The 20,681-nt window shown below is 54.8% G+C and overlaps 1 protein-coding gene, 4 non-coding genes and 2 pseudogenes across 5 annotated transcripts; 2 read left to right on the top strand and 5 right to left on the bottom strand.

The window, feature by feature from the left end:
• The first annotated feature begins 1,039 nt into the window (after nt 1-1,039).
• LOC112442676 (small nuclear ribonucleoprotein E-like) lies at nt 1,040-1,511 on the top strand. The gene has a single exon (XM_059878552.1). The coding sequence runs from the start codon at nt 1,095-1,097 to the stop codon at nt 1,371-1,373; it is 279 nt and encodes a 92-aa protein (XP_059734535.1). The 5' UTR covers nt 1,040-1,094; the 3' UTR covers nt 1,374-1,511.
• Nucleotides 1,241-3,482, bottom strand: LOC132343081 (probable mitochondrial glutathione transporter SLC25A39; annotated as a pseudogene).
• Nucleotides 1,241-4,862, bottom strand: LOC132343082 (mitochondrial fission factor-like; annotated as a pseudogene).
• Nucleotides 2,072-2,262, top strand: LOC112442851 (U2 spliceosomal RNA). Its single transcript, XR_003031139.1, has one exon. It is a non-coding gene; the product is annotated as a U2 spliceosomal RNA (small nuclear RNA).
• Nucleotides 4,863-5,641: 779 nt separating the features above from the next.
• LOC112442850 (U2 spliceosomal RNA) lies at nt 5,642-5,832 on the bottom strand. The gene has a single exon (XR_003031138.1). It is a non-coding gene; the product is annotated as a U2 spliceosomal RNA (small nuclear RNA).
• Nucleotides 5,833-14,173: 8,341 nt separating this feature from the next.
• LOC112442861 (U2 spliceosomal RNA) lies at nt 14,174-14,357 on the bottom strand. The gene has a single exon (XR_003031149.1). It is a non-coding gene; the product is annotated as a U2 spliceosomal RNA (small nuclear RNA).
• A 4,228-nt stretch (nt 14,358-18,585) lies between these two features.
• LOC112442856 (U2 spliceosomal RNA) lies at nt 18,586-18,775 on the bottom strand. The gene has a single exon (XR_003031144.1). It is a non-coding gene; the product is annotated as a U2 spliceosomal RNA (small nuclear RNA).
• Between the last annotated feature and the right edge of the window lie 1,906 nt (nt 18,776-20,681).

The following is a 20,681-nucleotide window of genomic DNA, read 5'->3' as shown; positions in this document are numbered from 1 at the left end:
TATTTTTCCAATAATTATTATTATCAATGTATTTACTTTTGGTTGCACTGGGTCCTCTTTTCTGCTCACAGGCTTTCTCTAGCTGCTGCCAGGTGGGGACTACCTTTCCTGGTGCACAGGCTCTGACCCCACTGGCTCCAGTAGTTGCAGCACAAAGGCTCCGTAGTTGCTGCTGGAGGGCGCTAGAGCACAGAAACGGATGACTTACACACTGCGTTCTACGTCAAGCTTTTTCCTAGGCATAGTTTGGTTCTCGCAGGGTCAGAATTTTGAGAAAGTTAGCTTTGTCTAATTGTACATGGCAGGGAGAATCCCAAAACTGGGAGGAAGTTCCCTTACTTTCAGGGTAAAAGGGCTCCACGTGCACTCCGGGAGGCTCACCACAGCTGCTGGCAGGTGTGTCTCCACTTGCCTACACCCTCTTTCTGATCCTCCAGTACTCAGCGGTTTCCACGCTCCCCCAACCCGCCCCGCCCCCCTCCGCCCCAGGAAGTTTGTTGGGCTGGGGTGGACAGGAGAAGAGAGGGTATCCTCAAGGCAGAAGAGGCCTCAGCAGCTGCTCTGCTCGGTCGGTGTGTCCCCTGTTCTCCACTGCAGGCTTGCAGTTGAGCGGCCAAGAAGGCAGGTCAGCTGCGATGGGGCACGGCCTTATGGCAAGGAGTCCGCAGCGATCTGGACTGGGAGAAATCCTCCCACTCTCTCTCCTGGAGCGTCCCATCAAGCCGAGGAGGCCTACGTGGAAGCCTTCTGGCGAGCAGCTGACGGAAGAGCAGCCAAATTGTGTCGCGGATATCTTGGCTCCCTGTCCAGCAAAGCCACATAAAAATACCGAGAGAGTCTGAGGGAAATAGAAAAGAGTGACTGCAGGGACTTCTCTGGCAGTACAGTGGTGAAGACCCTGCGCTCCCAATGTAAGCTAGGCCGCGGGTTCTATCGCTGCTCGAGGAACTGAGTTCCCACATGACCCGTAGAAGAGCCAGGGTAGCCAAAAAGAAAAAGAAAAGAGACCTTGGAAAGAAAGCCATAGTAAATCAAGACGAATTAAAATCTAGAAAGTTGAGTGTGGAGCACTGTGGTGCTTGTGAGCGTCCAGCATGGCGTACCGGGGCCAGGGCCAGAAGGTGCAGAAGGTGATGGTGCAGCCCATCAATCTCATCTTCAGATACTTGCAAAATAGATCACGGATTCGGGTGTGGCTTTATGAACAAGTGAATATGCGGACAGAGGGCTCTATCATTGGTTTTGATGAGTGTATGAACCTCGTATTAGATGACGCAGAAGAGATTCATTCTAAAACAAAGTCAAGAAAACAACTGGGTCGGATCATGCTAAAAGGAGATAACATTACTCTGCTCCAAAGTGTCTCCAACTAGAAGTGACAGATGAAGTGAGAAATTGTTTGGCAATACCGTTGGTTTTTTTAGGTGTCCTTTGTTAGAGATGTAGTTCTAAAACATGTATTCATATTGTTCTGCTCACCCTTATGTTATCACCAGATGACAATAAATGCTGTGGGACTGTTTTCATCAAAAAAAAAAAAAAAAAATCTAGAAAGTTGAAAGAGAACTTCTACATAGCCGACTCATCCGTGTATGTGTACACAATAAATAACAGTAAGATGATGAGTGGTGGGTGGGTACGTAGCTATGTGCTCGGGAAAAAATTTTTAAGAAGAAAAAGAAATGCTGGAAAGAAAAACCCGGTTGGAACGGTTTGCGTCTTTCTCGGTCTGGGCGTTTCCGGGAGCTTTGGGCCACGCGCTTGTTTCGGTTCCACCGCGAGACGGCGCACACGCGCAGCAGGAAGAAGGCGCGTGTGTGGGCGGGGCATGCAAATTGCTTGGCTGTCTGCTGGGGGCGGGTGGGGGGGGGGTGCCGTGGGAGACCAGAAAGCCTAAAGGCGCCCAACAAATGAAACGACCCGACGAACGATGGACGTCTTAGAAGTTGTGGCACTAGGACACCGTGCAGTCTAGGGGAGAGGGCGGGCCTTCGTTTGAGGCCGACTTTGCTCACCGTGAGCTAAATGGAGGTGAGGGGAGGGCGGTAGCGGCCAAGCCCGAGGCGAAGGTATCGCTTCTCGGCCTTTTGGCTAAGATCAAGTGTAGTATCTGTTCTTATCAGTTTAATATCTGATACGTCCTCTATCCGAGGACAATATATTAAACGGATTTTTGGAGCAGGGAGTTGGAATAGGAGCTTGCTCCGTCCACTCCACGCATCGGCCTGGTATTGCAGTACTTCCAGGAACGGTGCACCCCCTACGGGGAATAATGTGTGTCATCACAAAAGACAGACTGTCTGAGAGACGAGCTGGGAGGTCAGGCTTGGGTTCCCGCCGGCGTATGCTGCTGTTGAAGATATATTTTTTTGTCTCAGTGGCACTCGCGGTTGCGGGGGCGTGTGTGCCATGGTCCCGTTTACGGTGCAGGTTTGCTACTTTTGGCCGCCGGGCCGTTACAGCGCACCCATGTGGGCGGCCCAGCCCGGTATAGGTTGGGTGCTCCCAAACCAGGGCTCGGACCGCTGGCCCGTAGGTGGCTCGGGGCATCCTGAGCCACTGGACAGCCAGGGAAAAAGGCCTCTTGCCTTTTTTTCTCTCTTTTTTTTTTTCTCTTCCTCTTCCCTGCTTTTTTTCGACATCTCACAGGCTGTTCCCGGTTGAGTGTTTCTGGGGGAAGCTTTTTGTGCGAGACTCAAGCAAGTGCTCATAAATGCCGCCGGGTGAAGTGGGCTTGATGCTTGATCCTCGGACCGACTGGGGTCCGGGAAGCCAAGTGGACAGTCGCGTGCGGGGGCCGTCATTCACCGCTTCACCTCTCTGCGTCACGTTGAAAAGAAAGGAGGATGGCCGCCACAGCCCAGGAGATGGCGCCAGACACAAAAGCCGAAGCCCAGGGAGCGAAGGTCTGTCCGGTCCTTAGACCTGAGCCACGTCGGCCAGCTCTAGTTGAACCAGTACAGACAGAGCCGAGAAGGGCACATCCCGAAGGGACACTGGGACCGGACCTGCCCAGCCCAGCCCGAGCGAGCACCAGCCGGATGCACGTGCTCAGCTCCCAGCGCGACGGGTGCCGAGCCTTCGGCTTTGTCCGTGCCCAGCTCCAGGGGGATTGATAGCAGTCACGGTGCCCAGGCAGGCCCGCGGACCAGCCACCATGGGTGCGCGGAGGAAGAGGTCGGGGCTCCACCACACAGGAAGGCCTTGAGTAAGGTCGTAGGCGGTGAAGTAGGTGGCAGTGGCCGACAGTCATCAACAAAGATGGCTGGGAGGCCATGCCACAGGGTCCCGGTGCCCTCGTGCCGCACCATCTTCACAAGGCCATCTTCGGTGACAGTGGAGCGAGTGGGGTCCGGAAAGCAGGTGGCGCAGAGGGGCTTTGGGGTTTCCCTGGTGGCTCGGCGGTAAAGAGTCCACCTGCAGTGCAGGAGACCCAGGAGAGGCGGGCTCAATCCCTGGGTCGGGAAGATAGATCCATCCATCCCCGGGAGGAGGGCATGGCAACCCACTCCAGTATTCTTTTTGCCTGGAGAATCCCATGGACCGAGGAGCCTGGCGGGCTACGGTCGCAAGGAGTCGCACACGGACTCAAGCGCCTTCGCCCGCCCGCAGAGGGGCTCCAGGACCCCACTACTGTCCAGGAGGCACTTATTTCCCTGTGGATGGGCGAGAGGAGGGCACTTCGGCGTCGGAGATGCTTCGGAGTCTGGAGGGGGAGGCATCAAGTCACTGCGCACCAAGGGGCGCTGAGACTGCAAGCATAGTATCTTCACCACGGGAAGGGGTCGGGGGGGGGGGGGGGTTGTCATGAAGAGGAAGGTGACCACAGCCCCGGCTCCGCATGTCACCATTTGTTGGAGGGGACCGATGCCCCCAGGTTGCCTGGCCGGCCATCTTGTATAGCTCCGGTTCTGGCTCTAGGCCGGCGCTGGCGCGGCGCAGGCTACCGGGGACGGAGGGCTCGCTAGACATCAAGACCGACTCTAGCTTGTATTTTTGAAATCGGTTTCGACGGTACAAGTGGAGAGAAACTTTAGAGCGAGCGGATGCGCTTCTTGTTTTTCTCCTGCTTCAGGATCAGCCCAACCCCCGCCTCTTGTTTTTGACAGAATATACCTTTAGTTCTGCACATACAAGCCCTTCCCCCCTCTTTTCTGGGAGAAATACATTTTCAGGGCGTGGACTGCGAAACGGCATACATTGCAAAGACAGAAACAAAGAAGGTCACACAGTCTTTGCATTTTCAGCTGTTGAGATACTATTTTTGAGCGTTGAGGTTACTTCCAGCGGAGAAACCAGAGCTATTATTAATCAGCCAGAATGCTACAGTGATTGAATACATGGCCCTTTCTCCTTCAGCACGTTCTCTGTTCTGTTAAGTCACCTGAAGTTCCTTCCATGTTGTATCTCTATTTGAAATGTCTGTCATACATGGAGTCCGTTCTGACCGGCTGTTCCATTTTGGTGAACAGCCAGCGCGCTCTTTTTAGTCTGTCAGCTGCACCGATTTCTTCATTTTGAGGGGTTGGAGTCTTTCTAAACCCAGAAAATCTAGCTTTCACTTAGCGAAAGCACACGAGGTGGTATTTTTAGTGCCAGAGGTTTTGAAGGGAGTTGACTGTATAAGGTCAAGATCGGTTGGCCTTGAAAATGGAATGTCTTACTTCCTGCTACAATAATTCTCTCGGGAACACGAGCACTTCACGTAATCACACGAGCATTTAAAACCTCCCTCTTGGAATCCTTGTTCCAGGTCAGTATTTGGTGGTGCTCCCTTTCATTTTCCCCAGGACCCTCACTGGCTAGTTAATACCTTCCGCGTATTCCTTTTCATACTGAGGAATTCGACTAGCTTCCGCCATCTCAGCAGTGGGAGAAGGAAATGCTCTCTCCCTCACTAAATGTATACCAACTACTGCTTGCTTTCGGGCATTACCTGTAAATCCTTTGAGTTGCTTCCAGATGCATGTGCTGCACTTAAGAGCCACTTTTGTGCCCCTGAGCCCTCGCTGGAGGGTCTGCGGCTAAGGGCCTCAGCTGAACCGAACGTCCCTTCCCCCTCCTCCTCCAAGCGTGTCGATGGAGTGTCACTGAACTGCGGGCTCCTTCAAAAATGCCTGTAGTAAGAACAAGTTACTGAACACAGGCTCCTTCAAAAAGGAAAGCTGCTGCGGCCACACTTCGGGGTCTTACTTATATAGTCTCGGGCCAAAAGTGCAAATGCATATACCTGTAAAAGAGAGCAGACTCCTTACGGGACCGCTGGTGGTAGAAACACTTTGCTGCGAACGCTTATCTATGTAAGGCCGCGTTTCTCCCGGAAGCCTCCCAGCGAAGAGTCTCCCGGCTCTCATGCAGCAATAAAACAACGAGAAGAAGGCGAAAAAAACGACACACCCTCTGAAAACCCACCGGGCACAGAACGCTCGCCTCTAAAGACTAACAAACCAAAGCGGGAAAACACTCCACAACACAAGGAGTAAAGAAAAAACCGCCCAAGCGCAAAGGCCATAAAAATTTACACAAGCGGAGCAAAACAGAAGGCCAGCAAGCTGCACTTCCTCGTCTCACTGTTCCTATAGGCTCTCAAGCCTTAGGACAGACTGTCTGCTCTTTTCGTACCAAGATTGATTTCCCCCGAGGGGGGTGCACCGTTCCTGGAAGTACTGCAATACCAGGTCGATGCGTGGAGTGGACGGAGCAAGCTCCTATTCCAACTCCCTGCTCCAAAAATCCATTTAATATATTGTCCTCGGATAGAGGACGTATCAGATATTAAACTGATAAGAACAGATACTACACTTGATCTTAGCCAAAAGGCCGAGAAGCGATACCGGTTGCCTCAGCCTGGCCGCAGCCGCCCTCGCTCCATCCCCATTCAACCCACGGTGAGCGCCCTGAACCACACTCCCTGTCTGATTCCTTTTGCGTCGTTGACAGTGCTGTCAGCGGACTCCTGTGCAGGCCTTTTTGTCCTCTACCTTTGAAAGGACAAGTTCTAGGTCCTTAATTGCTCCGCCATTCCCGCGCCGAACAGCCATTTCTCATCTGCATGCTCCGCCTTCTGCCGCCCGAGGGGGCGGGGCTACCGCGGGCGGACTCCACCCTCCGGACCGCCTCCTCGCGCCCGGAGCCCGCCTCCCGACCCAGGGGCGGCTGCCGGAGACCGCGGGCGAAGCGCTGACACGGAAGCAGCTCTCACGGACCGAGCCCCAGAAATCAAGAACTCGCTTTTGTCGCTCATTCCCCGGCTCGCGCTGCACTCGCAACCATTGCCTCCTACACGCTGAGCTAGTGCCCGACACCCGTCACGGTTACCGCGGCTCTAACGGCCAGCACCACACCCCCTCGCCCCTCCTTGCTCCCGGCCGCTCTGCTCGCGTCCGTGTTCTCCCGCCCGTCTTCTGCCCCACAGTTCGGGTCCCCTGGGGCGGCGGGGTGGGGGTGGGGGTGGGGGTTGGGGGATGCGTCCTGACAAGGGATGTCCTGGGGGACAGTCGTTGGAATCGAACAGTGCCCGTCGCGATCACTTGGCAGCTCCGCTTCTCAGTGCGTGGTGCGCTCCCGCGGAATTTGCTCCAGTCGGGGTGCACGGACTGAAGGGTCTGCGAAGGGCGCCCGGCCCCGGGGCACAGCGCTCTGCGGAGGCCGCTCGGGTGCCCCTTGTGCCCTCACGGCGGTGCGGGGCCGTGGCGGTCCCGGCCACCCTCGCCGCAACGGAGCCCTGAAGCTCGGGAGATCAGGGACGGTGACTGGAAGAGCAGGGCAAGCGTTCTCCGGCAGCGCCTCGTCCCCCAGCCTCGCCAACAACCCCGCGTGGCATCAGCCTTGGGAATGCTTTTTCGGTGGAGGGTGGGGAAAGCGCGAGGGGTGGATCTCTCAGGTGAAAACGGTACCTCGGCCTAGCTCGGATATGCGGTTTTCTCTCGTGGGTAAATAAAGTTGAGCGTCCCATCCTGTTTCAGAGAAGCCTTTACATTTTCTCTCTGTGAGCTTATTAGTAACCTCCCTGTCGGTGGTCTTCGACCCTCTTCCCTATTCCTGCCGGCTTTTCGGTTGGGCTTTGCTTAAAGTGATGATGATTGCATTGTTTAAAGGTTCCGTTTTTATATCGTCATATTTATCGATTTAAAAAAAGATATCTTTCACATTTTGAGTCGAAAGGACTTATGAAGTCATTTCCTAACTCTTCCTCTAGGTCTTCTTCTTCTCCTCCCTCAACATCTACGTCGTCCAGCCGGGGGGATACTTTCCCGGGGTTGGGTGGTCGTGTTCAGTCGCGCCCGACTCTTGGCGACCCCGTGGACTGTAGGCCCGCCAAGCTCCTCTGTCCATGGAATTTTCCAGGCAAGAATCCTGGAGCGGGTTGCCATTTCCTGTTCCTCCTCCAGGGCATCTTCCCCACGCGCACGAATGGAACCCGCGCCTCTTGCGTCTCCGCGTCGGCAGGCAGATTCTTGACCACCGCCCCACCTTCCTCTGGAGCACAGTGTGAATGAGCGAGTTTTCCCTTCATACCACCTGTTTGAGATGCCACCTGTAAGCCTCAACGGCGTCCCATGTGCATTTTGGAGTCATAGGCCTGGACTTGCCTTTAAAATGTAGCAGAGCTCACAGCCCTAACCACCTTTGATACTCCGAGGCCACGGGTTGACCGATCCCGTCCATGCAGACGGTGGGTGGTACACCCAATCAGACAGAGCCCGACACTGAGAGGTGACCCTTCAAGGCCAAGTAGGAATCCCTTACAGGAATGACCTTTCTCCGGAGAACGGATGCCGGTTCCGGAAGTGACGGGCACTATGGAGTGGACCGACCTTCTGCCCGACCAGGAGGCCGAGTCGAGAAGGCGCCTGCCTTTACCCCTGGGACATGGGTTTGCCTGAGAGTACACAGATGTGAGTGTCGGAGCTGGGGTCCGGGCTGGCCGCCTTCACCACCGGTTCTGACAACCGGTCATTAACCACCCGAGACTCGACCCACCAGGGCCTGTGCTGGGTCCCAGGGCCAGACACCGCTCCTGTTCCCCGGCCCCGGACGTGTCCCGCCCAGGAGCCGAATGGCCGGGACCCCACCCCCGCCGGTGTGATGAGGAAGGGACCCTGTGTGTGCTCAGTCGCTCAGTCCCGTGCGACTCTTTGCGACCCCGTGGACGGTAGCCTGCCAGGCTCCTCTGTCCATGGAATTTTCCAGGCGAGTAACTGCAGCGCGTTGCCGTTTCGTTTCCTACTCCAGGGGATCTTCCCGACCCAGGGATCGAACCCGCGTCTCCTGCGTCTCCCGCACTGGCAGGCGGAGTCTTTGCCACTGCGCCACCTGGGAAGCTCTCGAGGGAACTGTTGGGAGGTGGACGACTGGGTGCGGCTCCCACCTGGTGTGACCTCCTCAGGGCTCCAGGCCTCTCCCGTGTGGCTCGGGGTCCCTACCCGGACACACCCAATAAGTGAGAAGGTGCGAAGAACAGACAGGAAGCCAGCCGAGTCAGGAAGGCCTTCCAGACCCGGGAGACGGCCTACGGGACAGGTTAGGGTTTCACTGGGGGCGCTGGCGGTGTGCTGGCCGGTCATGTTGACATGAGGGGGCGAACCTGGAGGCAAGAGCCTCTGGGAGGCTCTTGGCAAGAGCGTGGGCGAGAACGCAGAGGTGCAAAGCAAGGGGGCACGCTGGGGGAAGGAGGGCCGTGGCCTGCACCCCGCTGACCCGCCGAGACGCCGCGAGGGTGTGATCTGGGCCTCACAGCTGCTCCGGGGAACGCTTGCTTCTAGTGGGCTCTTTCTTACAGTCATCATCCCCCAACCCCACGTCTCTCCCCTCACAGACTCCTTCCGTATCCCAGACTGGGCCGGCTGGCTTCAGCTTCTCCGGGGGGAACCAGCACGGCCCTGCCGTGCCCCACCTCTACCCAGGCCGGAGCCCTCCTAGCTCAGATCAAGGCGCTTCTCTGACCCCTCTGTACCCGAGTTTCACGGAGGAGAAAGCAGCTGGCGGTGTGTGATGGAGAGTCTGACTCTGCCTTGAGGTTATGGCCGAGAGCTGCTAAGCCTCGCCCTTCCCTCGTCCCCTCTCACCCTGGACCCCGGCAAGCTGATGAGAAAAGTCTCCCGCCGGCCGCCCCTCTGCTCAGCACTGTCCACTTAAAAAGAAAAAGAAAAAAAAAAAAAAAATCCACGACCTAGAAGTTGAGACTTGCGTTTTATTCAGCGGGAATATTTAGGACTTCCAGCCCCGGGGTCAGCGTCTGAAGCGACCCTGAGAGAACCGCCAGGAGGAGGTGGGCGGTGGCGGGAGGAGCCAGGTGACACACAAGTTTTGCCACAAAGGGCAGGCGGTCTGAACGTCAAAAGGTGTTTCCTATTCTGTATATGAAAGAAAACCAGGCATCCCAAGTTAAGGAATTTAGCGCGTTTCCATACATGGGGAGATGCTCGAGCCTGGGCTCACGGAAATCATGCCTTTGAATGCGCATCTCAGCGCTCCGGGGCCACCATCCTGTGCTTTTCACGTCCCGGGCTTCCTCGGGGCTCACCTGGAGGGAGTGGCCGCAGTGGGATGGCCGCTAGACGGCAGGTAGTCTTTCAGTCCCGAGCAGGGCTCACCGGCCCGCCCTCCCGTGGTGGCCGCGATTGCTGATGACTGCGACGTCCTTGTTTTACCGATGCGGAGGGAAGTGTTCCATTTCTCACCACCATCAGAACACCGACCTGGCCTCCTTTCCCGGCTCTTAGTCTACCGCGGAGGGCCACCCCGCTCTCCCTGGGAAGCCTCATCATGTGGCTTGTCGATCTTTTCGGACCCCCTAGGTGCCTGTGTGTTGTGTCCTGGTGGTGGTGGTGGTGGTGGTGGTGGTGGTGGTGGTGGTGGTGGGCGGCGGGGGGGAATCTGGCAGGGGTCCTCAGTCTACGTACGCAGGACAAATTTGGGGTAGGGGGATGGGGAGATGCGACCCGGAATTCTATGGGGCTTGCGCTCAACATTTTCCAGGACGGGGCCACAGGCCTCCCCACCAGACTGGGTGGACTCTTGTCCGTGACACAACCCTCGAATTCGGTGTTTCCTCACGCGTCCACTGTCCACCGAGTGCCCGCGGCGGGTTATACCCCAACCGGTCTGGCGCCGTCCTACGCCGAGTCGACCGGCATCCGCGGGAGCCCATCGAACCTTTTCCCTGTCACGGAAAGTCAGTGTGTCAGAACACGTGGGCCTCTGAGCAGTGCTTCCGGAGGCACGCCGGGCAGCCGAAACGAAGCCCTCTACCTCAGCCCGGGACTCGAACCCGGCCAAACCCAGGTCGGGACTCCAATCCACGTGGCTGGGCCTCCGACCGAGCCAAAACCCACGGTACCTCGTTTCAAGAGCTGATGAAGCTCAGGTTCTCCATGTCCTATCGAAGAGAGAATTCAGTGAGAGACACAATGATAGGTAAGAAGTGGATTGATTCAGAGAGAAACACATTCCATAGGCAGAGTGTGGGCCATCACAGAGGGCGAGTGTGGCGGCCTCCAGACGTGGCATGGTGAGCTTTCATGGGCCGGGTAATTTCACAGGCTAATGAGTTGATCAGCTGATAGGCTAATCAACCCGGAATATTCATTGGAAGGGCTGATGCTGAAGCTGAAGCTGAAGCTCCAATGCTTTGGCCACCTGAGGCGAAGAGCTGACCCACTGGAAAAGCCCTCCTGCTGGGAAAGATTGAAGGCAGAAGGAGAAGGGCACCACGGAGGATGAGATGGTTGGGTGGCGTCACCGACTCAAAGGACGTGAGCTTGAGCCAGCTCCGGGAAGATGGGGAAGGACAGGGAAGCCTGGCGAGCTGCAGTCCGTGGGGTCACGACGGAGCGACTGGGCACCGACAGTGAGTGGGAGGATCATTCCAACTATTTGGGGGAAGGGGTGGAGGTTTCCAGGAATTGGGCCACTGCCCACTTTTTGGTCTTTTGACAGTGCCTTGGAACTGTCATGGCGCCTCTGGGCAGGTCCTTTAGCTTGCTGATTGAGAATCAAGGTCTGCTCGAAGCTGACTTCTCTGCCAGCTTAGACCCCCACGGACTGCAGCCCGCCAGGCTCCTCTGTCCGTGGGATTCTCGAGGCAAAGAATACTGGAGTGGGCAGCCATTCCCTTCTCCAGGGGATTCATCCCGACCCAGGGGTCGAACCCGGTCTCCTGCATTGCAGGCAGATTCTTCCTACCATCTGAGCCACCAGGGAAGCCCGTCTTAGACCCATGTGATTCTAATGAATGTCTGTTGTGTCCTCGGGCTATGCCACACTTTCAGAAGTTGTGCCCTGCCCCCTTCCCTTCTGTTTCGGACACACCTGTGGAGCTTGGAAGTACAGCGAGCCTCGGGCCCTCCTGAGACAGTCCGGTCCAATTGATCTCGGGAGACCTAGGCCCGCAGTGGCTTGGAGCGGCGCTTGGGTTCCCAGCCGGAGGTTGGGGCTGGGGCGCGGCGGTGAAAGCCCCGGGTCCTAGCCACTAGACCCGTGGTCAGTGACGAGGACCCTGGCCCTTCGGCTCTGCACAAAGGAATTCCCAGGGAGACGGAAAGTAGTGGAACAAGTGGGGCATTTATTAAGAGGAAAAGAGTACGCTATGTGTGGGTAGGCACACGGGCAGACGCAGAGGGAGAGTCCCCGAATCGCGCCCTTGTAGTGGCTTGAATTACTTTTTGAGTTTATTTTTTAAGTCTTTCGGCCACAAGGCGTGTGGGAATCATAGCTCCCCCACCAGGGATCGAACCTTCACCCTCTGCGTTGGAAGGCAAAGTCTTAACCACCGGACCACGGGGAAGTCCCTTGAACTGCTTTTACGAGGCATTTTCTAGGTTTCCTTTGGCCGATCATTTGGATTCATTTGGTTCACAGGCCATATGTGGTATATCTCAGGGTCCTTCCATAGGCGTGCATGCATCTCTTAGCCAAAACTGGATTCTACCCAAGAGGCCTGTGGGTAGCCTAGCGTTAGTTAGCATCACTCCCCTTTGACCTCCAAGGAGCCTCTCTGGGCCTGTGTGGTCTGGGAGGTCTCCTGACTTCCAGAAAGAGAAATGTGTGGTCTGGGCGCTCGCCCAGCCCGCTCGCCCTCATTGCCTGCCCCTTGGCCTCTTGAAGCTTTTGGTCAATAGAGAATGCATCTCCAACTGCTTACCCTGGGATGGGGGTGGGGAGCGGCAGGTACCTCCCGCCTCACCATGGCCGTTCGGTGGTGCCTGGTGGCCCGGGACCCAAGTATGATCTCAACGAGAGCCCTGGACACCACCCCACCACCACACCACACCCGAACCCACAGTAGGTCTAGAAGGGAAAATTTTCCTTCCCTGTGAGGAAAGACCTTTGCAGGGAGGACGACATTGGCCTGTATTTGTTTGGTCGGGCCCAGCAGTCTTAGGGCTACCCGAAGAAACCTGAATTCAATCGCCTACGCCTACATCGGAGGGGGTGTCCAAGCTATTCTCTTGCGCGGCCACGTCGGGTGGTATTTCTACCAGAGAATGGTCACCGTCAGCTAACTGTCGGTTGGGGTCAATGTGAGGGGCGGAGGGCGCGTGAGTGAACCAGGCATATCTAGGAAACGGTCCAGGGTAGAACCAATTCTGACTCCGTGTTGGACTTTAACCTTGGGTTTTCGTTGCTTTTGTTATTATCATCGTACACAATGGCCTGCCCCCAGGAGAACCGTGCCCCTCTGCCCGACTGTTTAAAAGCATTCTTGGGTCGGTCACAGGAGGGCTGATCTGACCTACCCACCTGTGTGCACGACTCTACCCAAAGAAGAGATCCGCATATCCCCCACCCCCACCCGCAACGCTGGCCATCCCAGGAGATGCTTTTGCAAGACTGATGGCCCTTTTAGTTTATTCCTCTCCGCCTCTCCCTCTCTCCTCGCCTTTTTTGTACTTTTGCTTCCTCATCGCTTCCCTCTCTCTGGTTCCATGAAAGAACCTGGCCTCTAGACCCCAATAAGAAAGTTATTGTGAGGCATTAGTGCCGCCGTCCTCTCTGGGACCAACTGGAGTCCGGAACCAGAAACAAACGGCAGCCAATATATGGGAGATCTGGCAGATAACCGAGTTTCAGGAGATATGGAGGAGCTTGGGAGACAGAAAGAGATGGGTGCGAAGCACGAGAGAGGAAGGATGGAGCCTGGATGAGACTCACCCTGATCGCTTCAGACCTGAGTGTCGGGGCTTCCAAAATCTCTGTTGCCTGTTGAGTTTAGGACAGCGCCTTCCTGTACAAAGCACACAGGAAAAGACCAAAAGTTCAGACAGGAACAACTCACTCCTATGGCACAATAGAAAAGACCGTTCCAGAAACCAGTCTGCAGATTAAAAAAAAAAAAAAAACAAGGGGCGGATGGCGGGGGTGGGGGGGTGGTGATGGTGGCGGGGGGAAGCTTCCTAAATGAAACCTAAAGGTTAAAGAATCAAACGATTGACTCTTTAGAAAAGACCTCACGCTGGGAAAGATCGAAGGCAGAAAGGAGAAAGGGAGGCTAGAAGATGAGATAGATGGTTGGATGGCATCAGCCAAACGAGTTTGAGCAAGCTCTGGGAGTTAGTGATGAACAGGGAAGTGTTCGCGGCCCGGGCGCAGGTTGGAAAAGAATTTCCAGACATGAGACAAAATGAGAGGGAAAATAACGTTTATTAGAATGGGAGACGCTGTTAGAACAGTGGGCCGGCTCAAGAGAGACCCGAACGTTGAGCAGGAGTCCCACAGTCCACTTTATACCCAGGGTACACAGAGTGGGATAAGGGGTCTTGCGGGTCACTGGGTTGGAGGGAACAGTGAGGCAAATATCTTCTCCCTATGCGGTAGGAGGGGAGACAGGTTATACTGCTCACGAGGACCTGAAATCCATTAATGGTTACAACATGGGGGAAGGAAAGGCCGATAATGGTCTGGTTTTCTGTTCCTGCATTCCAAGAAGACTCTCGTAGGTTTATCTGCTCTTTCGCCCTTGGGTCACCACAAGGAAATAGACAGGGAAAAGCCAAGCACAACTAAGCAATTGAATAAACTGAAAGAATCAAAATCAGCCTAAAAGAAAACAAAACAAAGACAGGGGGAAAGCCACACAAACCCCACAGCCCAAGTGAAACACAAAAAGAGAAGAGAAATCTTCCGAGGAGAAAGGCCAGAAAAGAAACAAGTCTACCATTTGGGGGTGCCGGTTTTGTCCTCAGAGAGAATGCACCATTCCTGGGAAGTGCTGCAACCAGAGCAGGCTCCGATGCCACCTGCTTGCCCCCAAAACTCCCTTAACAGTATTGTTCCCAGATAGAGGAGGTATCAGATGTTAAGCCGGTAAAGAACAGATACTACACTCGATCTCAGCCAAAAGGCGGAGAAGCAATGGTGCTCCTTTCAGGTGGCAGCCACCATCCTCCCCTCCTCTCCATTCAGCTCACCGTGAGCAACCTACCCGTCAGTCGTCAGTCAACATTCCTGGCTCTCTAGCCCATGTCCGCTCAGACCAGTGAAAACAACTTGTTCTCCACATTCTGGTCAATTCTCAGACATCTCTTCTGGCTCCCTGGCCCCCATCCTTCCCGGGACAATGACTCTCTCTATGTCATGACCCAGCCTCCTCCACCTGAGGGCGCGGGCCAGCATCCTCAGGCTCTGCCCATTGCATCACAGGTGCCAGCTCCGGTCCGAAGGGCAGGGGGACTGTGCTTGGGGCGCGGGAGCTGCAGGACCAAGAATCGGTCCGGGTGCTCCCCGCAGCCCCGAAGTGAGCCCGGGGTCGTGGCTGTGCATCCGGGGGAGTCCGCGTGAGCCCCAGGCCGCCAGACACCAGACTCCTTCCCACGGTCCCGGCCAGGTCCTTAACTGAGACCCTGGGACGGTAGCTCAGCTGGTAAAGAATCTGCCTCCAATTCAGGCGACCCCAATTCGATTCCTGGGTCGGGAAGATCCCCGGGAGAAGGGATAGGCTACCCGCTCCAGTACCGTTGGGCTTCCCTTGGGTGTGAAATCTGCCTGCAGGGGATCTGTGGGAGACCTGGAGTCCATCCCTGGGTAGGGAAGATCCCCTGCAGAAAGGGGAACGGCTACCCACCCCAGTATTCTTGCCTGGAGAATTCCACGGACAGAGGAGCCCTGGTAGACTACAGTCCACGGGATGGCAAAGAGTCGGACACGACTGAGCGACTTTCACATCACCAGGCGGCGCGCTCTTGTCTTTTCTCCGTCTCCGCAAAGCCCTAGAGAGCTGCAGGTTCTGTGAAACTAGCACAGTCGGCCCTCCCCCCTGACCGACTCTCTAGTTCTGTCAGACCTGAGGGGAAAAGACCCCCCACCCCCCACCCCGGGGACTGCCCGCAGGACAGCCACCTGGCAGTCACTGCCCTGCATTCTTTGCTATGATCACACCCCACTTGGCTACTGGACACCTAGAGAGATTGACGCTGTTATCATCCTCGTTTCACTGTCGTGATCAACGAGACCAGAGAGGCTAAGAAACTTGCCCTGGGTCACACGGCTTAGCAGGCAGCCGACTGCGGGGTTGACCACGTGTCCAAGACCTCGCCCGTCTGGAGCACAGGCCCCGCTCACTGATGGTGCCTCCGAGGGGGAAGCCACCAGAAGAGGAAGGCGACTTGGAGGGGCGCAGAGTTGCTGGCGACACACGCGCCGGTTTGCTGGCGCCAGGCCCACAAACTTATGCGTTTCTATAAGGGTGGGTGGCACCTGGGGTCACGGCCTCGCCTGACCCTGCCTCGGCTCCTGGCTCCGTGACTCCCTGCCGCCCTGGGTTTCCCTCTCTCCTGTGGGAGGGAGAGGGTGGGACGGGGGGTGATCTCTTTCACACCTTCTCAGGGAACCCTAATAACGTGCCGGCCAGATTAGCTCGGAGGCCCCCTCTGGACATGCCTGGCAGGAGTCAGCCCTCAACTAGCAAACACTAGGGAGAAACAGTGACTTTGCCAGACACTTTCTGAGCCGTCATCTCCTGGTGGGAATCTCGGTTCTAAGAAAACCTAACGTGGGCCCGTTTTCAGCCATCCCCCTCCTTCTGCCAGCAGAGGCGCCCCTCTGTGCCCCAAGATGGTTTTGAGTTTGTGAGTATCTAGCGCCAGACAGACGTGTCATATACAATACATACACACACACACACACACACACACACACCACACACACACACACGTAAATATGGACATGCTTTTTTAACTCCGCTTACCCACAACCCCACTTGCTCCAGGCCTTATCCCTCTCCGCCCTCCACCCCAACCCTCCTCTCACACCCCGCTTAGCCGAAACTGTTCCTATTGTTCAGTGCCAAGTCGTGTCAACTCTTCCTTGACCCCATGGACTGCAGTACACCAGGGTTCTCTGTCCTCACCATCTCCCAGAGATTTTCCAAGGTCATGTCCAGTGAACCGGTGATGCCACCCTACCCTCTCATCCTCTGTCACCCTCTACTCCTTCTGCCTTCAATCTCTCCCAGCATCAGGATCTTTTCCAAGGAGTCAGCTCTTCGCATCGGGTGGCCATAGTATCGGAGCTTCAGCTTCAGCACCAGTCCTTCCAAGGAGAATTCAGGGTTGACTTCCTTTAAGGTGGACTGGTTTGATCTCCTTGCAGTCCAAGGGACGCTCAGGCGTCTTCTCCTGCACCACAGTTCCAGAGCATCAGTTCTTCGGCCTCTGCCTTCTTTATGGTCCAGCTCTCACACCCGTACATGACTACTGGAAAGACACAGCCTTGATTGTACGGGCTTCTGTTGACCAAGTGATGCCTTTGCTTTTTAACACACTGTCTAGGTTTGTCACAGCTTTCCTGCCAAGAAGCAATCGTCTTCTGATTTCCTGGCTGCAGTCACCATCCTCGGTGATTTTAGAGCCCAAGAAGAGGAAATCTGTCACTGTTTCCACATTTTCCCTTTCTATTTGCCAGGAAGTGATGGGACCAGATGTCATGATCTTAGTGTTGTTTTCTTTCGTTCTTTCTTTTTTAACACTGAGGTGTTTTTCTTCCAAATTATTTATGGGTTTACTTTTGGCTGCACTGGGTCCTTGTTGACACATGCAGGCCTTCTCTAGTTGCGAGCGCGGGCTACTCTCTACTTGTGGCTTATGGGCTCTAGAGTGCGGGCTCAGTAGTTGTGCCGCAGGGGCTTCGTTGCCCCGTGGCCTGTGGCATCTTCCTGGACCAGGGATTGAACACATGTCCCCTGCATTGGCAAGCAGATTCTTAACCGCTGGGCACCAGGGAAGTCCAATGTTGAGTTTTTAAGCCAGCTCTTTCACTCTCCTCCTTCACCCTCAGCAAGAGGCTCTTTAGTTTCTCGTCCTTTCTGCCATTAGAGTGATATCATCCGCAGATCTGAGGTTATTGATATTTCTCCCGGCGATCTTGGTTCCAGCTTGTGACTCATCCAGCCCGGCATTTCGCATGACGTGCTCCGCGTAAAAGTTAAATAGACAGGGTGACAAGAAACAGCCTGGTCGGACTCCTTTCTCAATTTTGAACCAGTCACTTGTTTCGTGGAAGGTTATAACTGTTGCTTCTTGACCCGCATACAGGTTTCTCAGGAGACAGGTAAGATGGTCTGGTATTCCCATCTCCTTGAGAGTTTTCCAGTTTGTTATGATCCACGCAGTCAAAGGCTTGAGCCGACTCAATGAAACAGAGGTAGAGGTATTTCTGGGTTTCCCTTGCTTTCTCTAGGATCCAGCGAATGTTGGCGACTTGATCTCTGGTTCCTCTGCATTTTCTAAACTCAGCTTAAACATCTGGAAGTTTCCAGTTCACGGACTCCTGAAGCCTAGCTTGGAGGATTTTTGAGCATACCTTACTAGCACGAGAGATGAGTGCAATCGTCCCTGGTGCCTGGGCAGATTCCACAGCAGCTGCTTTTCCCACCACACTATCCGGTGCACTTAGATCAGCGCCCCAGCACCTAGATCTTGGTCGAATGCCAGAGTCATGGGAAAGGACGAAAGAAGATAATACGGGGAAGTCGTTCTGGTTTATACATGATTTGAACTTTGTGCTGACCTGAACAGCCTGCCTTGTGTATCCAAAGACACAGTGGCTCTTACTTTAGGCCCTCTTCTCTTCTAAGTGATAATAATCCAAGTAATAATACAACTTCTTCAGTGGCACTGACCTCTGTCAGTCAGTCACTGTATAAAGGAAATCCCAATACAACCAACACACAGACTGAGTTAAAGCCCATCGTTTTAACCTAGACTCTAAGAGGATCTCGGTGGCTTTAAGCCGGAACCGCCTGAAGTCAGAAAACATGAATACAGAAATAACCTTAGAGATATCAAGAGAAGGCAGGTGGATAGAGACAGAAGATCTCACTCCTGAGTGAGAATGCAGGGTAGAAAGACCTGCACTTAACGAAGTTATGAAATAGAGGCCCTCTTCAAGAAGTGGATATGGCAAGTGAGTTTTAAGTCACAGTTTTGGCGTTTTACGCTCATTGGACTTCCTTTACTTACTCTGCTCTTAAAATCCTCAGGATGGCTTGCAAAGCATGTAGTCAAACCTGGAAAACTCCCTGAGATAGCCAAATCCTTTACAAAAAGGGCCAGTTTCTGCCTTTGGGTACTTCAGTAAGTGTCCCCGAGGGGGTGCACCGTTCCTGGAGGTACTGCAATACCAGGCCGATGCGTGGAGTGGACGGAGCAAGCTCCTATTCCAACTCCCTGCTCCAAAATCCATTTAATATATTGTCCTCGGATAGAGGACGTATCAGATATTAAACTGATAAGAACAGATACTACACTTGATCTTAGCCAAAAGGCCGAGAAGCGATAGCGTGTCACCGCCCGTCGCCGTCACCGTCCGGCTGTCGTGCATGTTGCACTCAGTGTGACCGGGTCCCCGCTCACTCCAGGTCTCCCTTCCTTTGCCTCGTTGACAGTGCTATGGCGGCACTACACCAGACTCTCGGGCAGAAGTTGGATTCTCCACATTGTAAAAGAGAAATCCCGCATCTGCCGCGGCTTTGTGGTTCTCGGGCGGAAGCGCCGTCTCGAATCTGCATGCCCCGCCCTCTGTCGCCGAGAAGGCGTGGCTCCGGCGGGACCGCAGCGCCTGGGGACGGCCTCGGGGCGGCGGCAGGGGAGCTCCTCCTTGGGGCTAGTGGAGAGGAGAGACCCGACCGGAAGGGGTGCGGGGTGGCCGTCGAGAGGGACCCGTGCGACGAGCTGTTGGCCGAGAGTTTTCCTGAAGACAAGGTCGCAAGACTCACTCGCCCGGACTGCAGTGTGTTACACAGGCCTCCGCCTGCGGAGAGAGGGGCTCCGTAGGGTCGGCTGTGTGGGGGGGCTTCCCGGCCAGGCGGAAGGCGGATGGCCCACAGTGGGGAAGGGAGGGGGCGTGTGGATGCGGAGGGCCGGGCCGCGGGAGGGTTCACTCCAACGCCAGCGCCCTTGTCCTTCGGTGCTTCTACGAACCAAACGGATCCCGGGCTTCCTACCGAAAGCTCCTCCGCCTAGGACCTCCTTTCCCTGCCCCTCCTCCTCAGCTGTGGGCCTCGCTGATGGCTCAGATTGTCAAGAATCCGCCTGCAAGACAGGAAACCTGGATTCCACTCCTGGGTCCGAAGATCCCCTGTAGGAGGAAACTGCAACCCACTCCGCTATTTTCGCCTAGGAAATCGAGTGGACAGAGGATCCTGGCGGGTCACAGGGTCTCAAAGAGTCGGTCACTAGTTAGAGACTGAAAACAAGAAGAAACATTCTGTTGATCTGAGTTGTCACAGCCACTAGCCACATGCAGCCAGGGAACGCTGGGCAGGTGGTTCCTCCGAATTCAGAGGTACCACTGAATCCTGAGGTACCAAGAATTCAAAGGTTTCCACTTTCAAGTGGAAAGCACACATGGGATTTCAAAGACTCAGTATTAAAAATCGTAACATATCTCTGTAATGTTGATATTAATTACATATTGAAATATTTTGTGATATCTCGTTTGTAGAGGGGAGGGGTGGGTGTGTGCCCGAGGGTTTGCAAGAACCCTGAGGAGGGATGGGGTGGAAACTTCCCTGCCCCGTCATTGAAAGCATGGAGCTCTAACCACGGACCACCAGAGAATGTCTGAGATATCTTGAGTTAAAGAGCGTATTAAACTTAATTGCACTCACTTCTTTATTTTTTTATATGCCTAAGAATATTTGCATTTACCTGTAGGGGGAATTCCCTGGTGGTTCAGTGGTTATGCCTGAGCGCTTTCAGTGTGGGAGTCTGCATTCCATCCTTGGTTGGAGAACTGGGATCCCAAAAGTCACACAGTGTGGCCAGATTAAAAACAAAAACAAAAACAGTTATGTGTGTGCCTCACATATTTCTTGAAAGCACTGTTACAGATGGAAGTGCTGAGAGGCTAAGCATCTTGCCTAATGTGAAAAGAAGTTAGGATTTGCATTCAAGCACCCTGCTAACCACTGGGGCCTCAGAGGTTTCAAACCGGGAGTCCTGATATTTTAATTGTGAATGATAAAAATGCCTCTCTGATGAGGTACTTGTGAAGCTACACGAGGAAATGCAGCACGTCGGAATGTCTTAATGAGTATATCCTGGGGAAAGTCACTTCTTGCCTGTAAAATAGAAATGATTCCATTTGAAGTCTTGCAAACTATCTACACCTACTCACCCTGAGCCTCCTGTTTCACATCCCGCTCTCCCTGGTCTTGTATTTCTGCTGGCTGCAGTGGCTTT

The sequence above is a fragment of the Bos taurus genome, chromosome 19 (assembly GCF_002263795.3).
Source record: "Bos taurus isolate L1 Dominette 01449 registration number 42190680 breed Hereford chromosome 19, ARS-UCD2.0, whole genome shotgun sequence".
Classification (NCBI taxonomy): domain Eukaryota; kingdom Metazoa; phylum Chordata; class Mammalia; order Artiodactyla; family Bovidae; genus Bos; species Bos taurus.
This window is presented reverse-complemented; position numbering and strand designations above follow the sequence as displayed.

Excerpts from the sequence above, each read along its gene's own strand:
- LOC112442676 (XM_059878552.1), top strand. The coding sequence starts at position 1,095 with ATGGCGTACCGGGGCCAGGGCCAGAAGGTGCAGAAGGTGATGGTGCAG.